This window comes from Mesoplodon bidens (assembly GCF_964165515.1).
Source record: "Mesoplodon bidens genome assembly, contig: HAP1_SCAFFOLD_1328, whole genome shotgun sequence".
Classification (NCBI taxonomy): domain Eukaryota; kingdom Metazoa; phylum Chordata; class Mammalia; order Artiodactyla; family Ziphiidae; genus Mesoplodon; species Mesoplodon bidens.
The window spans coordinates 13,405-38,890 of NW_027672261.1; the positions used below are offsets into that span (position 1 = coordinate 13,405).

The 25,486-nt window shown below is 39.2% G+C and overlaps 1 protein-coding gene across 1 annotated transcript; it reads right to left on the reverse strand.

The window, feature by feature from the left end:
• Positions 1 to 7,599: 7,599 nt before the first annotated feature.
• On the reverse strand, positions 7,600 to 10,740 carry LOC308610404 (UDP-N-acetylglucosamine--peptide N-acetylglucosaminyltransferase 110 kDa subunit-like; the record flags this gene model as incomplete). Its single annotated transcript, XM_081259550.1, has 1 exon — positions 7,600 to 10,740. One exon carries the CDS (start codon positions 10,738 to 10,740, stop codon positions 7,600 to 7,602), a length of 3,141 nt encoding a protein of 1,046 aa, XP_081115676.1.
• Between the last annotated feature and the right edge of the window lie 14,746 nt (positions 10,741 to 25,486).

A 25,486-nucleotide genomic window follows, 5' to 3' on the forward strand; every position in this document is an offset into this window, starting at 1 on the left:
CCGCGGTAGCAGACAGAGCAGCCAAGGCAAGTAAACTTACTATTAGCCACCCAATAAAGCGTCTCCTTCTCTGCAAGGCTTTAGAGAGTTCCACCCATGCCTGTACTCCAGTATCTTCATACCAAGGTTCTCTCAGATGTACAGGCACCATAACATATATGGGTTGCCTTAGTATAAGCACAGATTGTGTTCCTGCAGAAGGGAACATACAACTGCTAAAAATACAATGAACACAGCTAATATTATATCCTCCTTTGGAAGAATTACCAATGTTAATAGAACCAATCAAAAGTGTATATGGAGGAGCAACACAAGTTATAACAGGTGTATTGGAATAAGTTAGAGCTAGTTTCCATATATCCCAGTTCTTTTGAAATGTGATAAACCTATCTATGATGGGAATAGAAGAGAGAAGAATTGACCCCTTGGTATGATCTGTAGTACACCATATTTGGTTATTATTCCAAGATGCATTGCAACATTCAAAATTGGATCCAGCAAAGTTAATGGTCATAAAAGGAGGAAATTGAGGTTTTGATTTTCTGTTAAGAATAGTAACCTTATGTCCAACTATAAGTATCCCTTGTCCTCCAAGTAAATGCTTCATACAGAAATAATTTCCTGAATCTTCACCTGGAACCTTGGCTATAGTAATAGCGGAATCCCAAAGTGGCGAGGCATATGAGATTCGACCTCTAATATTAATAGCTTGCCCATTTTTATACCAAATGATGGTATCCTTAAGATCCTCTCGTCGGCTGGTAGCCGGGCCTGTAAGAGTAATGTTGGTTCCTGTAAAATGAAGGTTCACAAAAGCAAAACAGTGTAATAAATGAGTGATAACATGTTTAGTAGCTTCTCGGGTCTGTGCTGTAGCACAGAGGAAACCAGAATAAGTATCAATAGTGACATGAACAAATTGTAATTTCCCAAAAGACGGGATATGAGTAACATCCATTTGCCATAAATAACTAGGTAATAATCCACGAGGATTAACACCATAATGTGGAACAGGAAGGTGAGGTAAGCACTGTGGGCATTGCTTAACAATTTGTCGGGTGGCTTCACGAGTAAGGGAAAATTCTTTGCGTAACGTAGCCGCCAACTGATGGTGTAAAGCATGCGACTGCTGTGCTGCTTGTGAAGCAGTTTGATCATAACTTACCATAATATGAGGGTGTCCAGGACATGGACCATGAGTATCAACAGTATGAAGATAATGAATGCAATACCTTAGCCATTCTTGACAGCATGACGAACGGAAAGGAGGAGGACGGTAATTTGGGATATGTCCTGCTTTAGGGAAAAGAGATTGAGGAGGAAGAGTAACTTTAACTTTATTTTTGGGAGGAAAACGCACAGGATAAAGATCACGTTTAGATCGAGTTAAAACATCTGCAGTCACATTAAGTTTAGACAATGGACCAGGCAAGTTAGAATGAGCACGGATATGCAGAGCTGCAACACGGCCATCGTGGGAACGAATAAGCTGTTGAAGCAAACGAAAAGAGGATGATAATTCAGGGTCATTAGTATGTCCTCTGGTCACAGTCTCCAGAAGAAATAATAAGCTGATAAGATATTTACTATCAGAAAACAAATTAAAAGATATAGAAGGCAAATGTTTAAAAGCCATCATGACAGCATACAGTTCAACACGTTGAGCTGAAGTCAAGGAAGTTTGTTTAATGAGTTTTGTTCCGTCGTCAGTGATTACAGTAGCCCCTCCTGAAGAAGAACCGTCTGTAAAAACCAAAGGTACATGAGGAATAGGCTGTTGCCTAATTATAGAAGGAAAGATATAACAGTTAACTTTGTCAAATTGGATCAATTTATCAGCAGGGTAATGGCATTCCAAGGCACCTGAAAATCCTGCAAGAGCAAGACCCCATTCATTACTATGTTGAAAAAGCCAATTTTGTTGACTAACTGAATAAGGGATAATAATTTGAGAAGGTTCTATACCCAGAAGTTGTAAGCATCTAGTTCTACCTTGCATTATTAGCTTACTACTAAGTTCAAAATAAGGGTTAATAACCTTAGAGGATGTAGTTTTCATATGAATCCATTCAATAATGCCAACAGTTTGCCATAAGATGGCAGTAGGCACATGAGGTGTTGGACAAGCAATTAAAGAAATTGGCAGGTGAGTATGCATTCGAGTTAACTGTGCAGAGCTGATAGCTCTATTAACTACTTGTAAAGCTTGAAGTGCTTCTGGAGTCATAGAGCGTGAAGTAGAAGGAGCTGAGTCACCTTTAAGAATATCAAACAAAGGCTCTAATTGAGCAGTAGTAAGTTTTAAGGAAGGCCTTGGCCAATTAATGTCTCCAAGTAATTTTTGAAAATCCTTTAATGTTTTTAAATTATCAACTCGAATTTGCAGTTTCTGAGGCCTAATGGTAGTGTTATCAATATATTTTCCCAAATAGAAAAATGGAGATTGTCTTTGAATTTTTTCTGAGGCAATGACCAAGCCAAATGATTGTAAGGATTGTTGTAAAAATTGAAAAGCAGTCTCTAATAAAGAAATATTATCAGTGGCTAAAAGTATATCATCCATATAATGTATGAGATATAACGTTGGAAACCTTTTTCTCACAGGAGTTAAGGCCTGAGCCACATAGTTTTGGCATAATGTAGGACTATTTGCCATGCCCTGAGGCAATACTTTCCATTGAAAGCTCCTCATGGGCTCCTTAAAATTTAAGGAAGGCAAGCTAAAAGCAAAATGTTTTCTATCTTCAGGAAACAAAGGAATAGTGAAAAAAACAATCTTTTAAATCTATAACTAAAAGATGATAATCGTGTGGTATGGCTGTTGGAGAGGGTAGGCCTGCTTGAAGAGCTCCCATTATTAGCATAGTTTTATTAACAGCTCTTAGATCCGGTAATAACCTATATTTTCCAGATTTTTTCTTGGTAATAAAAATAGGAGTATTCCAAGGACTATTGGAAATTTCTAAATGCCCTAATTGTTTCAGTACTAATTGTTCTGCAGCTTCTAATTTCTCCTTTGTGAGGGGCCATTGGTCCACCCATACAGGGTCATCACTCAGCCAAGTAATTGGATCGGCAGTGAGTGGAGGAGAATCCAAGGCCCCTAAGAAAAACACAAACCTTGTCTATCATATTTTATTTTCACATCAATAGGATAGACAGGTCCTTGTTGATTTGTTCCCAGCCCTTTTGTGGGAAGAAATCCTTGATCCAACATCATATTAGAGACTTGAGAATTTGGACTATAAAGTAATACTCCCATTTCTTTTAATATATCTCGGCCCCAGAGGTTTAAAGGCAGCCTAGGCAAAACATAAGGCTGGAAGTATCCTGAATGGCCCTCACTATCTTGCCATAATAACTGACTACTTTGCATAGGAGAAGAACTCTGTCCTATTCCTTGAAGTTCTGTAATAGTAGGACTAACGGGCCAATGTTTATGCCAGTGAATCTGTGTCATAACAGAGACATCAGCTCCAGTGTCTAACAAACCTGAAAAAACCTTTCCATTAATGGTTCATTTCCTTTCTGGATGTTCTTTCCCTATCTTCTGAATCCAGTAGGCAGCATTAGATGATCCAAAAGCCTTTGTGTCTCTCTTTTGATGTTGTAAAATTTGTCCATGAGGTACAAAGGGCAAAAGTAGCAATTGTGCAATTTTATCCCCAGGAGAAATCATTATTATATTTTTAATAGTTTGTGCCATGATTTTTATTTCTCCTTCGTAGTCACAATCTATGACTCCTGGCATAATAGTTAAACCCTTCATGGTGACACTACTTCTTCCCAATAGTAGTCCCATCAAACCCTTGGGTAAAGGTCCATAGATGCCCGTAGAGAAGGCCTGAGGACCCATTTCAGGAGTTAATACATAGCGGGCGGAGGTACTGTGGTCCAGTCCTGCGCTTCCTGCTGTTTCTCTGGAGAGCAAAGATATTGTATGTTTTTGTTTTTGGTTAATGTCTGATTGATAGTTTGAGGAGGATACACAGACATTGCCCCTATTATCTGTTGGGGCCGGGGAAGGCCCCGGGAGGAGTTTCCCGACAGTGGTGTTCCATCCTTGTGGGCCACTGAGCGACCAACAATCGCGTGCCCAACGTTTTCCCCTATTGCATTTAGGGCATAAACCAGGGATTTTCTGACCATCTGGAGGGTTTTGAGTAGGGAAGGAAGGACCAGGGTTACAGTGAAAAGATCTACATTCTCCAGCAAAATGACCTGCCTTTCCGCATTTAAAACTAGTCTTTGTTCTCTTTGGATTGTTTTTAAACCCCACTTTAGTTGATGCTGCAGCCATAGCAGCACCCTGTATATAAGCAGGCCCAATGTCTGCACAAAGGCGAATATAATCCTCCAATGTTCCCCGTTTTCTCCAAGGTCGAATCGCAGCCTGACATGCATTATTAGCATTTTCAAAAGCAAGTTGCTTAACTACAATTGTACCAGTGAGTCCATCCACAATGAGTCTCCCCACCGGCTGTAACAATCTATCTACAAAATCAGCATATGGTTCATCAGGTCCCTGTCTAATTTTTGAAAGATCCTCAGTTTTGTGTGTAGAAGATAATTTCCTCCAGGCTTGTAATGCCAAATGATTTATTTGAGGATAAGCAACAAAGGGATAAGTTAATCGAACTTGTAAAGAAATATATGGTCCTTCCCCAATCAGCATATGATAATCAACTGGAATATCATGGGTAGCATTCTTTTCTGCTTGTTCAGCAGCCCGTTCATAAAAATCAAACTTCCATATTAAATAATCTCCACCATTTAAACAAGCTCGTGCAATAGACTGCCAATCAGCAGGGGGAAGAGCTTCTCCTGTAATAGTGTCAACCATAGCAGTAGTAAAAGGAGCAGTGGGCCCATATTGAGCACAAGCAGATTTTAAATCTTTCAAAACTTTAAAAGGAAGAGCCTGATGCTCCCTAATAGCCTGTTGAGGATTATTAGGATCAGGTCTTTCCGTGACAGGACAACAGAAAATAGGATCTTCTCCTCGTTTTATTGCTGCTTGTACAGCACGTTGCAAGGGACTGAGCAGTTTTACAGATGGAGAATTTTGAGGAAGACAGTCCTTACTAATTTGCAGCTTTTTCACTGACTTATCTATTATAGCCATTAGAAAATCATCTTCAGGATACTTCTCTCTTTTATGTTTAAAAGCCTCATCTGTTAAGTCAAAATGTTCCTCTTCATCTGAAATATTTAAATTTATTAGCTCTTTTGGTTTAGGAAGTGGCGACACAGTAGCTGATAATACAGTCGTTTCTTCTGTCAGAGGCTTATGTTTTTCTGACTTTACATTCAAATCAACACTATCATGAGAAGAACCTAAACATATTTTTATCAGATTCCACAAACTAAATGTAACAACGGCAGTATGAGTAGGCCCTCGAGACTCATAATAATTTTTAAAATCTTCTCCAACTTTCTGCCAGATTTCTATGTCACAGAGCCGCCATCAGGAAACCAGGGAGATACATCATGGATATGCTGCAAAAATTCAGTCAACTGTGAGGTAGAAACTTTATTACCCCGAGCTTTAAGCATCGAAAGTAAAACCGGAGCAAATAATTCACGCTCCTTTGAGCCCTTTTGCCCCATCTTATTTTACTTCTGACTGTTGCCTTATGCCTCTGTTAGTTTCACTTTTACTCGTGTCCACACATATTTTGCATAAGGGTTCTCTTACCTGCACTTTCTTTTTCTTTTCATTGGCTTCACGCTTCAGGTCCCTGTTCAGGCGCCACTTGCCACGGACCAGCCTCAGAAAGAGGATTTCACCGCCCAGGGTCAGAAGGGACGGGGTAAGGAACTGAAGTAGCACCGACAAATGGGGTCAGAAGGACCAAGACAACTGACGGTTGCAAGGCAAGTTTTATTATGCTACAGTTGCAGATTATATCGACTAGAAAAGGGAAGGTTGCCAGACGGTGGTTTACATCATCTAATGACTGTCTCGGCTCAAGGATAACTTCCCTGGGAGAAAACCCATAAACCCAGAATCATCCAAAATAACCTGCACGTGCAGGGTGGAGACAGATTGGCTTGTCTCATTTTACATTCTTTCTGATTTCTGGGCCCTGGTGATTTATCTCCCGTGGAATGGAACAAGGAGGGGAACAAGTAGGGACAGTCCCTTCGAGCAGCGGCGGCATGCCTGGCATGTCCGTAGCCTGCTCTCAAGGCTGACTGCTTCCCACACATATGTTGGCTTGTTTAAGCCTCAAGCCCTCGATCCTTTGATGAAATACAATAATTTCATTCCTATGGTTTTCAATACCAAAAACTCAACCTCCAGGAGGGCTAAAGTCTAATTTGTACTCCAAACCAAGTAGCAGTGCAGTTCGCTACTACTGAGGCTGAATCCATAAAGACTTCAAGACCACGACCAGAAGACAAGTTATTATATATAATACCCTAGAAGGCCTGAAACATAATTATCATATACATAGCTGGTCCTTCAGAGCTTTTCACCTATAACATGTTTTTTGATGAAAGTTATTTAATGTACTGGAGATAACTGTGACTTACTGATCAAATATTTGAATACTTATACTTACCTGGGATTTCATTTCTGCTGAAAGAAAAAGGAAAAACAGGACTCACCTAAAAAAAACAAACTTTAGAAATGAAAGTAAAAATCTTATCACACACTCTCACTTTTGGAAGCAGCATAGAGGGGCAGTCAATGGTAAAACACTGGTGAAATAGGTCAAAACTCTAGGCCAAAAATCCATTATTATTATCGTCAGTGACAGTACCACAACTGTGCCCTTCATAATTAATAAGCACTCCTAACAATCTTCATTTGGCACCAGATGATGTGTTGAAGAGAAACACTCTGGGAGGTTTTGAATCACACTTGGTATTTTGTTAGCCAAGTTACAGGAGAATTTTTAAAGTGGGGGGAAGGGAAGAAGGAAACGGACCAGAAAAAGAATTGAAGCCATCATCTACAGACCAACAAAGCACTGAGAGTTCCAAACGTTATGTCAGACACTAAAGTGACTGATAGAGGCTCAAGTGGTTTATAAAACCTATAAAAAGACTACACCAGCAAAGTCCCCATTTATCGGTAGAGTTCAGAAACTAAAACAAGGAATATTTTAGCTTAAAACCTTATCTCAAGAGAATCATATACACTTCACATGAATAAAAATACCTGAAACCAAACATTTTTAAAAGCTCCAATACCCAAAATATAAAGAAAAAAATTAATTCAGAAGACTCAATCAATCCGTGATAATCACAAAACGGCCGGGCAATCTCTATCTCCCTTCCACATTAACCATCCATCCCCTGGAAGACCAAGGGAGATCAGACCTTCCAGACTTACCTTCCAGACTCACCTTCCAGACCTTCCAGACACCTGGCTGCTGCAAAATTCGATGGAGACTCCTTGTGGAACAGCAGTTTCGCATCTCTTGGGTTTCTCCCTATCGTGACCATGCAGGAAGCAAGTCTGGCTGTGCTATTTCTTATCATTGTCTGTCACCCATCTGCACCATGATATTGAAAAAGTAGTTCCCTTTCCCCCAGAAGGTTGAGGCTCAGCTACAGGGGTAATTCTCCTGGGCACACAGTCATTATTTAGGCCGACTCAGTGACTTCAACCGGCTTAATCATGTGATCAGGTTTGTTGCCGGCTGCATAATGCTCCCACATCTGTAGGTAGAGCCGCTCTAGTTCCATTGTATATTGTTTGGTGTTGAACAGAGGGCTAGATGTTCTCTGCTTCCAGACTTTGCCACGAATTTTCTTCAGGTATTCGAGATCAGTTCCCAGTTTCACAGCTATCTCTTCATATTCTTGCCGATTTTTAGCAATCAGCTCAAGACAGCCTAAACAAGTGAGCTGGGAACCTGCAACTCGGGAAGCAAGAGTCTCTCCTGGCATAGTCACCATGGGGGTCCCTGCCCAAAGGACATCCATCCCTGTGGTGTGGCCATTACAGAGTGGAGTGTCCAAGCAGACATCAGCCAGCTGGCCTCTCCGAACATGTTCCTCTTTAGGAGCAACAGGGGAAAAAATGATACGGTTTGGGGGAAGGCCCATATTTTGTGCGTACTGTTGAATATTAGCTTCTCCTGCTGCTGGAAAACGCAACAGCCACAGTACACTATTGGGAACACGCTTCAGAATATTTGCCCACATCTGCAAAGTAGATGGGTCAATTTTGTATAACTGATTAAAGTTACAGTACACAATGGCATCTTCCGGTAACCCGTACTGAGAACGTGTGGTTACAATAATGGTACGGGGAACCTCCTCTCCAGTGGCAGCCTTATTGTTGATCAGGGTAGTTGCCAGGCCATTGCTAATACTGAATCCATTCATTGTAATCTGAATTTGTCCTCTGTTAATCATTTCAATAACTGCTTCTGCAACAGTATTCATAGGAATGACAGGCATATTAAGAGCTGTATTACTGCTGTCTGCGTTGTCTTCTCCATCAGGACATTTCATCTTGACTATTTGCACATCTGATAGACTATCAAGAAATGCTTGGAGGTCGATGCCATTCAGCACAATCCGATTGTCATAAATGTGCCCATTGGACTTAAAATCGATGACGGCTTTTTTCTTCAGGTGAGGGAACATATTAGCATGATCACCAATAAAGAACGTATGGGGCATATAAGCCAGTTTCTCAGAATACTGCTCAGCAACTTCAGCAGGTGACGTTTCCTGATCAGTGATGATATAATCCATGAAAAGCACGCCACTAGTCCCAGGGTACCCCAGCCACATTGCCTGAATAGGAGCTGGCCTGAGAGCAAAGAGTTCATTTCGAGCACCCCTGGTATAACCATTCATATTTAGAAGGATGTGTATACCATCTTGATGGATGCGATCAGCTGCTTTCCCATTGCATGGAATCTGAGAAAGATCAGTGAAATGATTGGCTTCTGCCATCACCTTCACTCGGAAGTTTGTGCCATCATGTGGGCTCAGGGCATAACAGAATATCTCAAATTTATCAGGACTGTGCATGCCTGGAATAGACTGCATAAGGTGAGAAGTAGGATGGTTCCCAAAGTCAGAACTCACGTATCCTACACGCAGTCGACCATCACTGAGCTTCAAGTCTGTTATATGTTCATACGGTGGTTTATGAAGGGCACTTATATTAGCCAAGCAGAGGTTCCCATGCCTCTCAGCAATAGCCTTCCTGAAGCCATGAGGAAGAGGATAGAGCATACTATGATGAGGCTGCACAGAAGGCAACCTATTCTTCTCCAACTGGTCAGCCACAATGCTGACCAACTTCTTCATTCGCTCATCATAGTCTGTCCAATCACAGACAACCTGCAGGCAATGAGCCAAATTACAATAAGCGTCAGGAAAATCAGGTTGAAGCTTCAGAACAGTGCGATAAGAAGCAATTGCTTCTGGAATATTCCCTGAATCCTGGTGAATGGAAGCCAGATTGCTGTGGGCATCCGCAAATGCAGGGTTGATCTGCACGGCACGAGTATAACACTCTAAGGCTCCCTGAACATCCTGCATCTCCCATAGAGTGTTTCCCATATTACAGTACGCATCAGCAAAGGTAGGACTGATTCGAATAGCCTCCTTATAATGCATCAGAGCTTCGTGCAGTTTTCCCTGCTGCTTCAATACACTTGCTAAATTTGAATGGGCATCAGCAAAGTCTGGGCAGAGCTCTAATGCTTTACGATACAAGTGAACCGCGTCTTCACTGTTTCCCTGTTCTCCTTTGATATTGGCTAGGTTATTCAGAGAGTCTGCATGGCGGGGACACAGCCGGAGAGCTGTACGATAACAATCTTCTGCTTCAGCAACACTGCCCTTCTCTTTGAGAGCGTTGGCTAAGTTGCAGTAAGCATCAGGGAAATGTGGTTGCAATTCAATAGCTCGCCTGTAGGTGTCTATTGCCAGATCCATCAGGCCTTGCTCATAGTATACACAAGCCAGGTTGCCATGTACCACTGCATGATTTGGACTCAAGCTTAGGGCACGAAGGTAAGCTGCCACAGCTCTGTCAAAAATCCGTGCCTCATTGAAGACATTTCCTAAATTGATATAAGCATCCAGAAAATTGGGGTCAAGGGTGACAGCCTTTTCAAAGTGATGAATTGCAAGCCAAATCTCCCCTTGTGCATTGAAAACACAGCCAAGATTACTCCAAGCTACTGCAAAGTTCGGTTGCATCTCAATTGCTTTCAAATAACATGCCTTGGCTTCTTCTAAGCCACCCAGGGCTTTGAGCAGGTTCCCCAGGTCACTGCGAACACAGTACAAAGAAGGATTGTACTGAAGAGCAGAGACGTAAGCTTGTACTGCTCCTTCCATGTCGCCTGCTGCTACCAAAGCGGCTGCCAGGTTAATATAACCATCGATGAAATCTGGTTTGAGACGCAATGCATGCCGGTAATGCTCAGTTGCTTCCTGCAACTGCCCTCTTTCCTTGTACACATTCCCCAAATTCGAATAGGCTTCTGCCAGAAGAGGGTTCTGTTTAATTGCCAGAGTACTAAAGTGGGCAGATCTGTCCAGCCTTCGACACTGGAAGTGTATAGATGAAAGTAATAAAAGTACACCAGTATTGCCTGGCTCTTGTCTCCAGAGCTGCATGCAGTGTCTCTCAGCTGTCTCAAAATCTCCTGCCTGATATTCTCGATGTGCCAGCTCAGCTAACCCTTGGAAGGAAAGCATACGTTTCGTTGGTTCTGTGCTGTCGGCCATGTTGCCCATGGAAGACGCCATCTGGAGCTTCTGGAGAGAGTGAAAAAAGGGAGTAATTGAGTCCCGCTGCCGCCACTACTGGCAAGAATGTTTCTAGTGGTAGCAAACACGAGCGCAGCAGCCGTACCACTGCTTTGGCACGCTTAAGCAGCGGCAACAGTTACAGGCACCGAACCTTAGGAACTATGGTTGGCCATCTACCTCTCATGCTCTTGAAATCTTAATTCTTAACCCTGCCCTCTTCCCCCATTTTTCTCCTAATCAGGGAATAAAAATTACCTATCCATTTGCCTTAGAAGAAATCAAAAGTCAGTAGGCCAAACACTTTTCAAAATATTGTTTTCTGTCCAGTTGGAAATGAAATACATGATTGACTTTTCTTCATCATTCATATAGTCAACGTGGAGAACATTAGGGCCGTGAATTTCAATACAGTAAGATGAGAAACTTTTAAATTGGCCTTCCCAAACCACTAATAAGTAACCGATGTTGTATAGAATGCTAAAATCTTAGAGACTGAGTTTGATATTTTAAAAGTTCTGCAAACATGAGCTAATTTCTCCTCATCAAATTTCTCATGCCTCAAACCTGAGTATCACTTTTTAAAAGATAAATTTATTTTTATTTATTTATTTATTTTTATCTTGGCTGCGTTGGGTCTTCAGTGCTGCGTGCAGGCTTTCTCTAGTTGCGGCGAGCGGGGGCTACTCTTTGTTGCGGTGTCCGGGCTTCTCATCACAGTAGCTTCTATTGTTGTTCCACAACTCTATGGGTTCCTTTTTAGGTCCTACGAAGAACCCTAGAAATTAGTTCATGTAATTATAGGTTTTTGGAAAATTGTCAAAAGTGAGATATTTTAATTTCCATCAGGTAAGTCCAGCGTCTATTTCTTTGTCAATTTTCCTTCTATCATATTCTGCTATGTTGGATCATATTGGATTGGTCACAGGCTTTCTTGAAATCTGGCTAAGGAGATGTTTTAAGTGAGGCTATTATGTGATTTTCAGACACCACCATATGTAACTGACTATATAATATCCCATTACAGGAATAACTTCCAGTACTCTTACTGACTACTCTACTGACTTAACTAGCACAAGACACAGAAGCGTAAGGACAAAAACCACCTTACAATATAGCCATGTCTTGCACTTCACAGCTCTCAAAGCATGTGCGTTTGAAGAAGAAAAAAAGAACTGAAAAGTATAAAACCAGAAGTTATTCTGTGGAAAATTATTTCAATCATCAGGCATGTGAAGGATAAGTCAAAGATTCAGTTTTCTTCAATGCTTAGTCAAAACGGAAATTTCCTTCTGTCAAGAATATACCCCAGGGCTTCCCTGGTGGTGCAGTGGTTGAGAGTCTGCCTGCCGATGCAGGGGACACGGGTTCGTGCCCCAGTCCGGGAAGATCCCATATGCCACGTAGCAGCTAGGCCCGTGAGCCATGGCCACTGAGCCTGCATGTCCGGAGCCTGTGCCCCACAACGGGGAGAGGCCACAACAGTGAGAGGCCAGCATACCGCAAAAAAAAAAATAACCAATATACTCCAGGGGCTTCCCTGATGGCACAGTGGTTAGGAAGTCACCTGCCAATGCAGGGGACACGGGTTCGAGCCCTGGTCCGGGAAGATCCCACATGCCGCGGAACAACTAAGACCGTGTGCCACGACTATGGAGCCTTCGCTCTAGAGCCCGTGAGCCACAACTACTGAGCCTGCGAGCCACAACTACTGAAGCTTGTGTGCCTAGAGCCTGTGCTTTGCAACAAGAGAAGCCACCACAATAAGAAGCCTGCACACCGCAACAAAGAGTATCCCCCAGTCGCTGCAACTAGAGAAAGCCTGCGCACAGCAACGAAGACACAACACAGTCAAAAATAAATAAAGAAATAAAAGAATATACCCCATCAATAATGTGTGTAATGGAATGGTGTGAATGAGTATTTTATCAGAATTCCTGTAATGCACAAACCTATAGCAGTACTGAAATCAGTAATGCATTTATAATAGTAAATATTTATGAGGAAGTAATCCATAGAGGTTTTCTCAAAGTTAACAATGAACATTAATGCGACATTATCAATAATAAATTGTGATGCTGAAATAAACTTTTCTAAACTATTAATAACTAAAAGCAAACTCTAATCAACCATGTGAAAAGAAATCTATGTCTATAAACTACAAAGTTTATTTCTTACAATTTTATTTCTAAAACAGGAGGCAGTTAAAGAATATATAGCTACAAGAGTGGGGAAAAAGTTTTATAGAGACACATCTGGCAGTAGTTAATTTTCAAATGTCATTTTTCTAGATTTTGTGACACCTATAGTATTGATATTTCAAAGCATTTAACAAATTGTAATTTGAAGATTTGCTACTTCCAGGTAGAGTAAAATATTTTGAAGCAAAACAACATTTCCACTGAGAAAAATTTTAAAAGCCAAATAAAATAGTCAGCATTCAATCAAAAAGTTCTAGACATACCAAGAGATAGAATCATATGACTAAAATTCTAAGAAAAGAACAGATAATACACAAATATTTATATAAGATATTGTGTATATTTATCAGGAAAAGTCTTTATCAAGAAAAGACTTTTAAATCATCAAAATTAATATTACATTTTATTTATTTGTATATTTTATTTATATATAGATATTTAGATATTTATATAAAGAACTTAAAGTTAAAGCTCTAGTTAAGGCAGTGACAAAAGCAGTAGCAGTGGCAGTGAAAAGAAATGGTTATATTCAAGGATATTTTGTCAGTAAAAGTCCAAGATCAAATGTCTGACTGCATACATGGGATGGATAGACGGTGTGGGAAAAATCAAAGTTAACTATAGAGGTTCTAGTGAAGATGGGGTTGCCATCCCCCAACCCAAGGGGTTGCTATCATCCCCAAGGTCTAGGAGACTCAAAAGGAAGGTCATGGTCGAGGAAAAGTTAATTGCTGGGAAAATAAGACTCCCAGTCTCTCCAGCTCCTTACACTAGTTTTTTTTTAAACATCTTCATTGGAGTATAATTGCTTTACAATGGTGTGTTAGTTTCCACTTTCTAACAAAGTAAATCAGTTATACATATACATATGTCCCCATATCTCTTCCCTCTTGCAACTCCCTCCCTCCCACCCGCCCTATGTCACCCCTCTAGGTGGTCACAAAGCACAGAGCTGATCTTCCTGGGCTATGCGGCTGCTTCCCACTAGCTATCTATTCCTTATACCAGTTTTGTTTTTCTGCTCATATACGTAGCAGCATTTCATTCAAGGGGAAAGTCATTGATCTGACTGGTCAAATTAAACACCATAGTTCAAGGCACATTTACAGTGGTTAGTTCCTCCACAATTTAGAAAGTAACGTTCACAATTTCCCTCTTCCTACACTGTGGAACACATTGGCCATTCCTCCAAAGTTTCCACTCCATAGAGTGGACCAGAGATGACATTAGCCCAGAACTGAGAGCTTGGCATGAGATGGTGTCAACCCCACCTAGAGCTCTGGCATAAGTTATGACCCAACCCAGCTCTACAGAGAGTTCTGCATGGAATCTTGTCTCAGCCATAATAATGTGATTCTGTTTTTCATTTGGTTTGCTTCTTTGCTTAACTTTCCCTGGCCACTCTGACAAACAAAATTTCAGGCAATCCTGGGCCACTCACTAACTTTATTCCATCTAATGTTATCCAGATTCCCAAGAAAATTACTAACTATAAAGGGGGAAATTTGGAACATGGTGAGTTTTAGGTGCCTGAAATATACAGGTAACTGAATCCAGTTAAGTAGCAAATTATTTGGATCTCAAATATGCCAGTAGAAGAGCAGACTAAGCTCAATTTAATGTACTCTTACTGGAGACACATGTAAATTCTGGGTCAGTTTTCAAAATGTTAAAAGCACATAGCTGAGATTAAAAGAAAGAAAGGAGCACCTGCATGTTTCAGAAAGTAACAGAGAAATTAAATCCAGAGAAATAAGAGCAGACTGATGTGTATGCGTTCTGTTCCTTAGTAGAGGCCTTATGTACATAGGGGCTGGAGCTAGAAATCTAACATTACCTTGAGGCCAGGAATTTAGACTCAGGATGGAACAATATGGAGAAGTTAGTACAGATATCCTACAGAACTTTCATGAGGAACTGCTTAGTCCATTAAGAGGGCCAAGGGAGGTGGTGAGGAAGATTGATATCTCTTGAAAACCTTCAGGTACAGAAAACATCAGCACCTCTGAAAAGTAGGCCTGTCCTTCCCAGAGTTGTGATGGCCAGGTTGTCACTAACCTGTAAGGCCCTGTATGAATCAGAAACTGCAAGGAGAGGAATTCAAAGAAAACCAGATGCAGGATGGGTGTGGCAATAAATCCTAGGACCCTATCAGAAACAAAATTAAAACCACTCTAGAGGGAAATTTTAACAAACCAGGGCAGAGAGTATCCTAACCAGAATAAAATAATAATTCTGAGGAAGTTCCTTTACTTATTTAAGTAAGATTCAATGCATTTCCATGGCCAGGCCCTTTAGAAGAATTCTAAAACATATACAAACAATTCATTTACATCTTATATATCCCACCATCCAGAGCAAAATTCACTTAAGAACTGTACTGGTGGAAATTGGGCAGCACTATGGAGAAAATAAAATGTGTTTACCATCAAAAAACATGAAGGTAAGAAAGATAATGTCTAATTTTTTAATTATCCTGTGGTTTCTTGAAATCTTTTGGAAACCCAAACTAGAGAAACCTAGGAGGAAATGAAGATTTAAATGTTTAGAGATTTATCAACTCATCTATAAAAGCTTTATTAATCTCTTCTTTTAATAACATTCCTGAGAGGTATAAATGTGTCCAGTGATAGGGTTGAATAAGCCTGAGAGAATTTCAATTGTTTACTATTCTTGGTCAGCTCTTAAGACCTTTCAGGAGCATCTTGATTTTCATGGCCTCATCCAACAAAAGCAGGATATTTTACAGAAAGTCCTGGGCCACTTTTCGGCTTGCTTTTGTGTTTATGCTTTTGGTTTTTTCACATCGGGCGGTACATTAGGCTACCTATTGCATACTCCCTCATTCATGCATGCATTCACTCAAACAATATTGACTGAGTTGAGACATTTAATTAACACTCAATAAATGATGTTTAGATGAATGAATGCGCTTTCTATCAAAGTAAGTGTAAGTACTGAGAAAAATTACAGAATGTATGATCCCAGCCCCACAAAAGCTTATAACTGTGTTGAGGATATAACATATGCTGATGAAATAAGTAATATATCATATTGGACAGGGTCTAAGTTCAAAAATGAGTTTTTATAAATAATCAGAGCCTAAGGAGCACAAAGAAGGGACAGTTCATTATGGCTTGAATCTATCAATAAATGTACATTTCAGATGAGATTTGAGATTGACCTCAAAGAAGAGGACTTAGATATATGAACAGAGAACAAAAAAGGCATGGTGATAGCATGTGCATAGATAGTGTGGCCAATATTTATGTTCTTCATTAAAGATAGTCAGAGATAACCCAAATGTAACTGTTTCCATGGGTCCATTCTCAGTATCCAAAGAAAACGGCAAATCCTATCTTAGTAAAACTAATGAAAAACACAGTCTTTAACAAAGAGATTGTGAAGGAAAGGGGGAGAGAAAGGCTTGCATCCCACACCACACAACAAAACTTATTGAATTATTTGTTTAATTGTCTCCCTCTGAAAATTTCCTCTCCCTCTCTCGGTACGCGTCTCTTCTCCCACATCTGACCACACTCTACCAGCCATCTTTCCAGATCTTTCCAGAACTCTCCATCCTAGTTTCATTAGGCCACAATTTAAACATCTCACAGGTCTCCAGGATGCATCCCCATCACTTATTCCACAAAGACAAACAAAGGACACTTCTCAGGATCACGTTTCTTTGAAGGAAGAGGTCATGAGGAGTGATTATAAATAATATAAGGTGGAGAGCAGTGACTTAAAATACCATTTTTCACCTTAGAATGTGAATACAGGGAACTTTGGGAAACTAGAAAATCTAGAAAGGATTCACTGATAATTATTTATGTTCAATGAATAAAATAAAATGTAATAATACGGCTGAACTCTGACAGATTCACTTTTTCAAAAGTTGCTTTCACACACTTTCACTATTGGGATGTTTGATAAACACACCTTTCCTTCTTTACTTTCTTCTTTCTTTGCAGATACTGGCACCAAACTTTCAAACAATAACAACCTTCCCATAAGTCCCTTGCCAGGCAAGGTTAAGGTATAACAATCCAAACAAAGTTTTGAAGAAGATAACTGCTTGAAAGCACAGGAAAAGAGCTGGGTTTCTCTTATTCAACAGTCACATAATGAGTAATGTGTGAATTGGTTTAAAAAGTCTCTCTGCATGAGGGGCTAAGGTTAAGATTAGAACTTCTGAGGCCAGAAGAGCAAAATGACTACAACAATCCACATATTTTCAAGAGCTGCCCTTTGGATGTGAGGCATTGATTTTTCCCACTATTTTTTCAGCAACCCAACTGGTGTCTTTATTAAACGACATAAGAGAATACAGTGTGGCCAAGAAGGCTTAGATTTCCTTAGCCCCAAGTCAGATATTCTCCAGTGACTGTCCACTCAAATGAAAAAGAGAGATTTACAAGAGGAAACTGGATACAACTGAGTGTACTTTAATTTTACCTGAATTATTTGTTTTGTTTTCAATTCTCCGCTGAAGTGCCTACATTAATATATCTTTAAGAGCATTTCCTTAAGTTGAAGTATTCATTCAGTATATTCATTTACTATAATTTAGAAAAGCCAAATGATTTAGACAAATTCATTTCTATATTGCCACAACAGTGTATTGTGAACTAAATGACACCTGGCAGTTCTTTACTCAGATACTAACTCAATTAGAAGGCAGAACAAGGATACCTACCCATTCAGGGAAGGATAGGTCACTTAGCCTCTGTAGCTCTCTTAGGTCTCTTATCATCACAGTAACAAATTGAAGACTAAAAACCATATGATTATCTCAATAGATGAAAAAAAAGCTTTTGAAAAAAATTCAATATCCATTCATGGTAAAAACTCTCCAGAAAGTGGGCATAGAGGGAACACATACCTCAACATAATAAAGGCCATATACGACAAGCTCATAGCTAACATACTCAATGGTGAAAAGCTGAAAGCATTTCCCCTAAGATCAGGAACAAGACAAGGATGCCCACTCTCACCACTTTTATTGAAGGTACTTTTGGAAGTCCTAGCCACAGCAATCAGACAAGAAAAGTCAATAAATAAAAGGACTCCAAAATGGAGAGGAAAAAGTAAAACTGTCACTGTTTGCAGATGGCATGATCCATAGAAAATCTGAAAGACACCATCCAAAAATTATTAGAGCTCAAAAATGAACTTGGTAAATTTGTAGGATACAGAATTTATATCTAGAAATCTACTGTATTTCTATACACTAACAGTGAACTATCAGAAAGAGAAATTAAGGAAACAATCCCATTTACAATCGCGTAAAAAAGAATAAAATACAGAAGAATAAATCTGCCTAAGGAGGTAAAAGACCTGTACCCAGGGAACTATATGACACTGATACAAGAAATTAAAGATGACACAAACAGCTGGAAAGATATACCATGGTCACGGATTGGAAGAATTAATATTGTTAAAGTGACTATCATACCCAAGGAAATCAATGGATTCAATGCAGTCTGTATCAACATATCAAGGGCATTTTCCACAGACCTAGAACAAATAATTTTAAAGTTTGTATGGAAACACAAAAGGTCCTGAATAGCTAAAACAGTCTTGAGAAAGAAGAACACAACTGGAGGAATCATGCTCCCTGGCTTCAGACTATGCTACAAACCTACAGTAATCAAAACAGCATGGTACTGGCACAAAAACATCGATCACTGGAACAGAATAGAGAGCCCAGAAAGAAACCCATGCACTTATGGTCAATGAATCTATGACAAAGGAGGCAAGAATATGCAGTGGAGAAATGTCTGGGCTTCATTAGGGATGGTTTCATCAATTAATTTGTTTTCTTAAATGGACCATACTTTTCCATGTCTTTGTATACCTTGTGATTTTTTTGGTTGAAAATTTGTCTTTCAAATATTATAATGTGGTATCTATGGAAATCAGATTCTCCCACTTTCCCAGGGTTTCCTGGGCTTTTGATTGTTGGAGGCTGTAGTAGTCTGTTTGTTTAGGGACCTTTCCAAACTATTTTTGCAATGACTGTTTTCCTTATCGTATGTATGCACCGAAGTCTCTGTTCCTTTAGTTCATGTTTAGCTAATGTTTTGACAGAGATTTCCTTGAATTCCTGCACCTAAAACAAACAAAAATAAATACACACAAGCACATCCACATGCACACCCAAAACCACACACCTCTGCCCATTGTGCAGATTGCTGGATCACTCCTTCAACATTTAGCTGACCTGCATTGAGTTCAGGGCTCAGCCCATGGTAAAAGCTTAGAGACTCCTCTGGTGTTTTCAGAACATGCATCTTATCTCGAGTATGCATGTGGCTTTCCTAATTTCTCTGGACACATGTGTACTTTTTGTAGGTTCTAATTTCCCAAAGAATCTCCCCCAACTTTGGCTCCTGCATCTTCTGTGGTCTACTGTATTTCAATGCACAGTCTTCTGCCCCAGCCATCTGTGCTTTGTTAGTTCAACTTGCACTTTTTTGAGCATTGACCGCTGCTTTTCCAGACTGTGTTCCAAGTTAGCTAAGACAGAGATAAGCATCTTGTGTCAGTCCTTCAGGTAGCTCCCAGACAGGTTAGAACAGATACACATAATAATCTGAGAGTACAGTCTCTTCTGCTCCCTCCTGAAGCAGGATTGAGGGTCCCATTCTAGGAATGGTCTGCTGTTACTTTAAGACTATCACTGCATTAAGACTCCACCACTTTAAGACCATCACTACACTAACAGTGGATGGGGCAAGGGCAAGTAAAAATGCCACAAAGCTTTCCTGCCATTTTCAAATTGCCTCTTCCCTGGTTCACTATGTGTTTGGTTGCTATAAATCTTTGGCTGATTTCAGGACTAAGAGAAACTCAAAGAACCCCACAGCAAAAACCAGTATAATCAAACTCTCAGAAGCCAAATGACACAGAAAGAATCTTTTCTCCCAAAGGAGAAAGAAAAAAGAAATTTGTTACAAAGCAGGGATCCTCAAAAAGATTAGAGCTAATTTCCTCTATGAAACCACGGAAGCAAGAGGCCAGCCATATTTAAAGTGCTGAAAGAAAAAAAATTGTCCACCAAGAATTCTATATTTGGCCAAACTGGTTTCAAAACGTAGGGAGAAATTAACGCATTCCCAGATGAACAAAGGCTGAGGGCATTTATTTTACAACTTCCTACCACTGCCCTATGAGAAATGCTAAATTGAACCTTCAGGTTGAAATGAAAGGACACTAGACAGCATCTCGAAGCTGTAGAAAGAAATAGAAATCTCCAGTAAAGATAAATACATGGGCAAGTACTAAAGCCAGTATTGTGTTATTGGCTTGTAGCTCTACTTTTTATTTCTTACATGATTGAAAAAACAAATGTATAAAATAATCATAAATCCATGTTATTGGGCTCACAAAGTAAAAAGGTGTAATTTGTGACAATAATAATGTAAAGAGGAGGAACAGAACTGTAGAGGAACAGAGTTTCTGTGTGCTACTGAAGTTGGTTTCAATTGAAATTATATTGTTTTAACTTTAGAATGGTAAATGTCATCTTCTTGATAACCACAAAGAAAATATCAATAGACCATATGCAAAAAGAAATGAAAAGGGAATCAAGAGTTCACCACAAGAAAATCGGCTAAGCACAGAAGTCAGTAATGGAGTAAATGAGGGGCAAAAAATGCATAAGACATACAGAAAACAAGCAGGAAATAGACAGAATTAAGTTCTTCCTCATCAGTAATTTTTGAAAAAGTAAGTGGATTAAGCTCTCCAATGAAAAGATAAACATTGGCAGAATGGACTTTAAAAACAACCATAATCCAAGTATATGCTGTCCGCAAAAATCTCACTTGATTTCAAAAGACACAAGTTGCTTGAAAGTTAAAGCATAGAATAAAATATCCCATGCAAATAGTAACAAAAAAGAAGGAAAGAGAGACAGAAAAAGAAAGGAAGGAAGGAAGGAAGGAAGATAGATCTGGGATGGCTATGTTACTATCACACAAAATAAACTTTAAATCAAAAACTATCACAAGAGGAAAAGGAGGCCACTATATGTTGATAACAAGTTCAATCTATCAAGAACATAGAACACCTATAAACATATATGTACCAAACAACCCCCAAATATGTGAAGCAAACATTGACAGAATTGAAGGAAGAAATAGATAGTTCTAAAATAATAGTTGGAGATCAATACCTTGCTTTCAATAGTGGAAAACACATCTAGACAGAAGATCAGTAGAGAGGTAGGGGGACTGAATAACACATTTAACCAACTAAACCTAACAGCGTATATAGATCACTCCACTCAACAACAGCAGAATACACCTTTTTCTCAAGTACACATGGAACACTCTCCGGGAAAGACCATATGTTAGGCCACAATACAAGTACCAATACATTTTTAAGAAATTGAAATCATACAAAGTATCTTCTTTAGCCACAGTGAAAGGAAGGTAGAAATCAATAACAGAACCATTGATAGCCATTTCCCATCATGCCTGCCACACATGATATAAAGCAATGAAGGGAAAAACATAATTTACCACTTAGAAAAGTGGGAAGGAGGACATACCATTGACACAGAGTGTATGCTGTTTCCCATTGTCAGGGATAGAAATAAATTAGCATCATTTATTCATTAGTGTGTTAATTTCTTGGTCAATCATTGGGCAGCCAGTGTTTCTGCCTGATGGGAAGATTTCCTATACTCAGTGTTGAGTGGAGCCAACCTTGAAAGGGACATTTTAAAGGATTATACTGTGATGGGCTTCGCAGTACCCTTCCTCCTATGCCAGTATTTAGGCTGGGGTATTTCCATGGAGTGTGTACAATCGTAGGCCCCAGTTCACCAGAATTTAGTTTGACTCGTTCTGTTAATACATTCCCTCAGTACTTTGTCTTTTGTATCCTTTTGCATTTACTTCATTCTTTATTATCACTGCGAAACAACTTTGTTTCCTGTTCAGATGCCAAAAAGTGGATATCAATACCTCCTGAGTTTTACACATCACAGATCAGTTTTGGATATCAGGGACAGAGACAACAGCTATTTCCAATGACTTTGAGACATACTTTGAACATGTGATTAACATGTTGAGTGTTGAAATGTGTGTCGAGCTCATTACACGTGCTCTAAAAGGTTTCAAACTGCAAATATTTAAAAATCTCTATCTTTGAATCGTTTTCCTGTGCTGTCCCTTTGTGTCAGACTGTTAATATGCAGTCTGGCACCTTCAAATAATGTGGCTTTGTAACCAATTATTTACATGTTGTTTTATCCACAGAGAATCTTTTTTTTAAATAAATTTATTTATTATTTATTTTTGGCCGTGTTGGGTCTTTGTTGTGGCACACAGGCTGTCTCTAGTTGGGGCGAGTGGGGGCTACTCTTCGTTGTGGTGTGCGGGCTCCTCATTGCTGTGGCTTCTCTTGTTGTGGAGCACGGGCTAGGTGCTGGGACTTCAGTAGTTGTGGCACACGGGCTTCAGTAGTTGTGGCTCATGGACCCTAGAGCACAGGCTCAGTAGTTGTGGCACACGGGCTTATTTGCTCTGCAGCAGGTGGGATCTTCCCTGACCAGGGCTCAAACCCATGTTCCCTGCACTGGCAGGTGGATTCCCAACCACTGTGCCACCAGGGAAGTCCCCGCACAGAGAATCTTAAGGTCAAAACATACAACTCGATTAACTACACTTCCTCCTGTTCACATTTCCCTCATCTTTTCTTCATCTTCTGTCTATGTTTCCTTGGCCCTGTTTATATTAAGTGCTTTTGCCATTATATTTGATTGTTTGTATTCCGGTGAGTTACCACAATGCTTTATGAGACACGCTAGGATATAAATGCATTTAAGTAATATATATATATATATATATATATATATATATATATACACACACACACACACACACATATATATGTAGTTTGCTTGAGTGCAGTGTTTTTTGTTTTCTGTACTGAATTCATTAGCATGGGTTGGTATAATATTTAGCATAGGTCGATATGTAATTTGTAAACTAATAAAGTCTTAAAAGTGAGGAAATAAGTCTTTCAAATTTAATTATTTATTTTAAAGAGCAGAATAGCATACATAAACAGGTGCCTAATGAAAACTTGTATTCTAATTTGGAACTCTCATGAACACCTATTCTTTTGTTCTTCTAATGGTATGATCGTAGGCCATTTGATTATTTTTATTTTTATGGCTTTAACTTTAGAATAATGAAATATTCGTAAATTTAAAAAAGTATTTTTCTTTATTTGATGGGGGTGGGATACTGGAGAAATGAAAGGTCAAACACCTATTGAGGAATCCATACTTGTCTATATAGTGTGTACTTTTATTTCAATAACTGATTTAAAATTCCTAAAAGGATGCTATAATAAGTTATTATGCCATTTTACAGACTGAATTAAGTGAATTTCAGGGAGGTATGAAACTTGCCTAAGGCTATCCAGCTGCCAAGTGGTAGAAGTGAGAATTAAATCCGGGTATACCTATCGCCAAAGTTGCTGCTCATCTCTTTACATCATCCACTTTGAATAGCCAATGCTTTTCTGCTTACAAATATGACTGAGGTTTCCAGACAGTCAACATTGCTTTTTAATCAGATAGAAAAATTACTGTTGCTTCTCTAAAGACATATTCCTTTTCCATTAAGTGACTTTAGTTGTTCAGATAATACTTCCAGACAGTAGTCATCATACAGTTGGAGACTAAGAACAGAACTCAGGGATGTGTCTAGCACTCAGTAAAGACCAACTGGGCTCACTGATGGTACTTACGGTCATTTCCTCTAGACTAAAATAATCTTATTAATAAGAGCCTAATAATTCACAGTACTGCCCTTGCCTGATTGTTTGTTCTTCTCCCTCTATCACTCTCTCTTTCCCCATATGATTATTATTTTTGACAATTTTTGGTGAATTAAATTCAGGGATTAGTATTCAGGAGCGCTAGTCACAAAAGCAGAGAATCTTAGCTCACACCAAAGGAAGAAAATAGAGAAAAAGTATAAATTATATGAATACACACATATCACACGTGTACCAACTATATGTTGCACTCCTCCAAAATCTATTTCGTATCTGCACATTTATTGTATATTAGCAGGAAGACAAGAAATGAGCGTAATGCTCTGTTTACAAGATACAGAAAACAGACCCAAATATGGAAATTACTAGCAATGAGAATGGGGAAGAAAGACTACAACAAGGAATGTAGATGATATTTTTGTTTCTTAGCTATGATGCCAAATATTGAACTTTCAACTTGAGACAAGGAGGCCATAAAAAGTTGTATTAGTTTCCTAGAGCTGCCATGACAAAGTACCAGAGACTGAGGAGGTTAAACAACAGAAATTTACTCACTCACGGGTGTAGAGGCTAGAAATCTGAGATAAGGTGTCAACAGGATTGATTTCTTCTGAGGTATCTCTTCTTGGTTTGTAGATGCCATGTTTTCCTTTGGTCTTCACATGGTCTTCTCTCTGTGCATGTCTGTGTCCTAATATTTTCTTTTTATAAGGACACCAGTCATATTGAATTAGAGCCCACCCATTTGACCTCATTTGAACTCAGTTACTTATTTAAGGGCCTTATGTCCAAATACAGTCAGATTACGAGGTATTGGGGGTTAAGACTTCCACATATTAACTTGAGCAGGACACAGTTCAGGTGATAATAGAAGATAAGAGTAATTTAAGCAAGTAAGTAACTATTGTTTACAGTGAGTTGCTTAAGGATATGTATTTACTCAAGAAAAACAAGAAGAAATTACATAACACTCTGTGTTATACAAAGATATTAAATTAATCATAACATCCTGTGAGATGGGCATTAAATTAGACTAAGCAAGAGTAAGCAACTTATCCAGAATTGTATAGTTGGTACTTTCCAGAATTTAAACCAGGTATTTTCCCAGTTCCATTCTACGTTATATATTCATTTCATTATTTGAAATGAATTTTGAGTCTTCATTTTGCTTAGTTCCTGAAGTTATATGGGGATAGAATGGAGTTGGATATTTTCAGTGACATTCACATATGGGGAAGGAAATTGAGTCCAGAAGCTTCAGCAGTGTTTCCATGGAGAATGCTAACAACAGAACCAGAAACACCGTTATCCTTTTGGTTCAGTGATCTTTCCTATAGCACTACAAGAATCAATTTTAAGAAGCCCCATGTTTTCCAAACTTTCACCAATGGGCTCTGTAGGGTCCTCTAACAATATCTAAGAGACTAACTAGTTTCACATTCCAAGCCACTTAAGACAAGGAGTTCTGATTGTTCTCTGTGAGGAAATCAAGTGACAATCATAGCTGGTAATTTAGGATAGTTTCTTCAGGGCCCAGGCAAAACCTAATACACAAGTGATAACCATTGTTAAGTGCATCTTTGACAAGGATTCATCAAGTATCAAAGAGGTCTATAAATTGGGAGAAATTATGATCAAAGACAAACATAGACCACAGATATCTAATTAATGCTCAATTATTTATGAGTTTAACTTTGGTTAACCTCATTTTCCTTCTTCTAGACAATTTCCAATTCATCTCC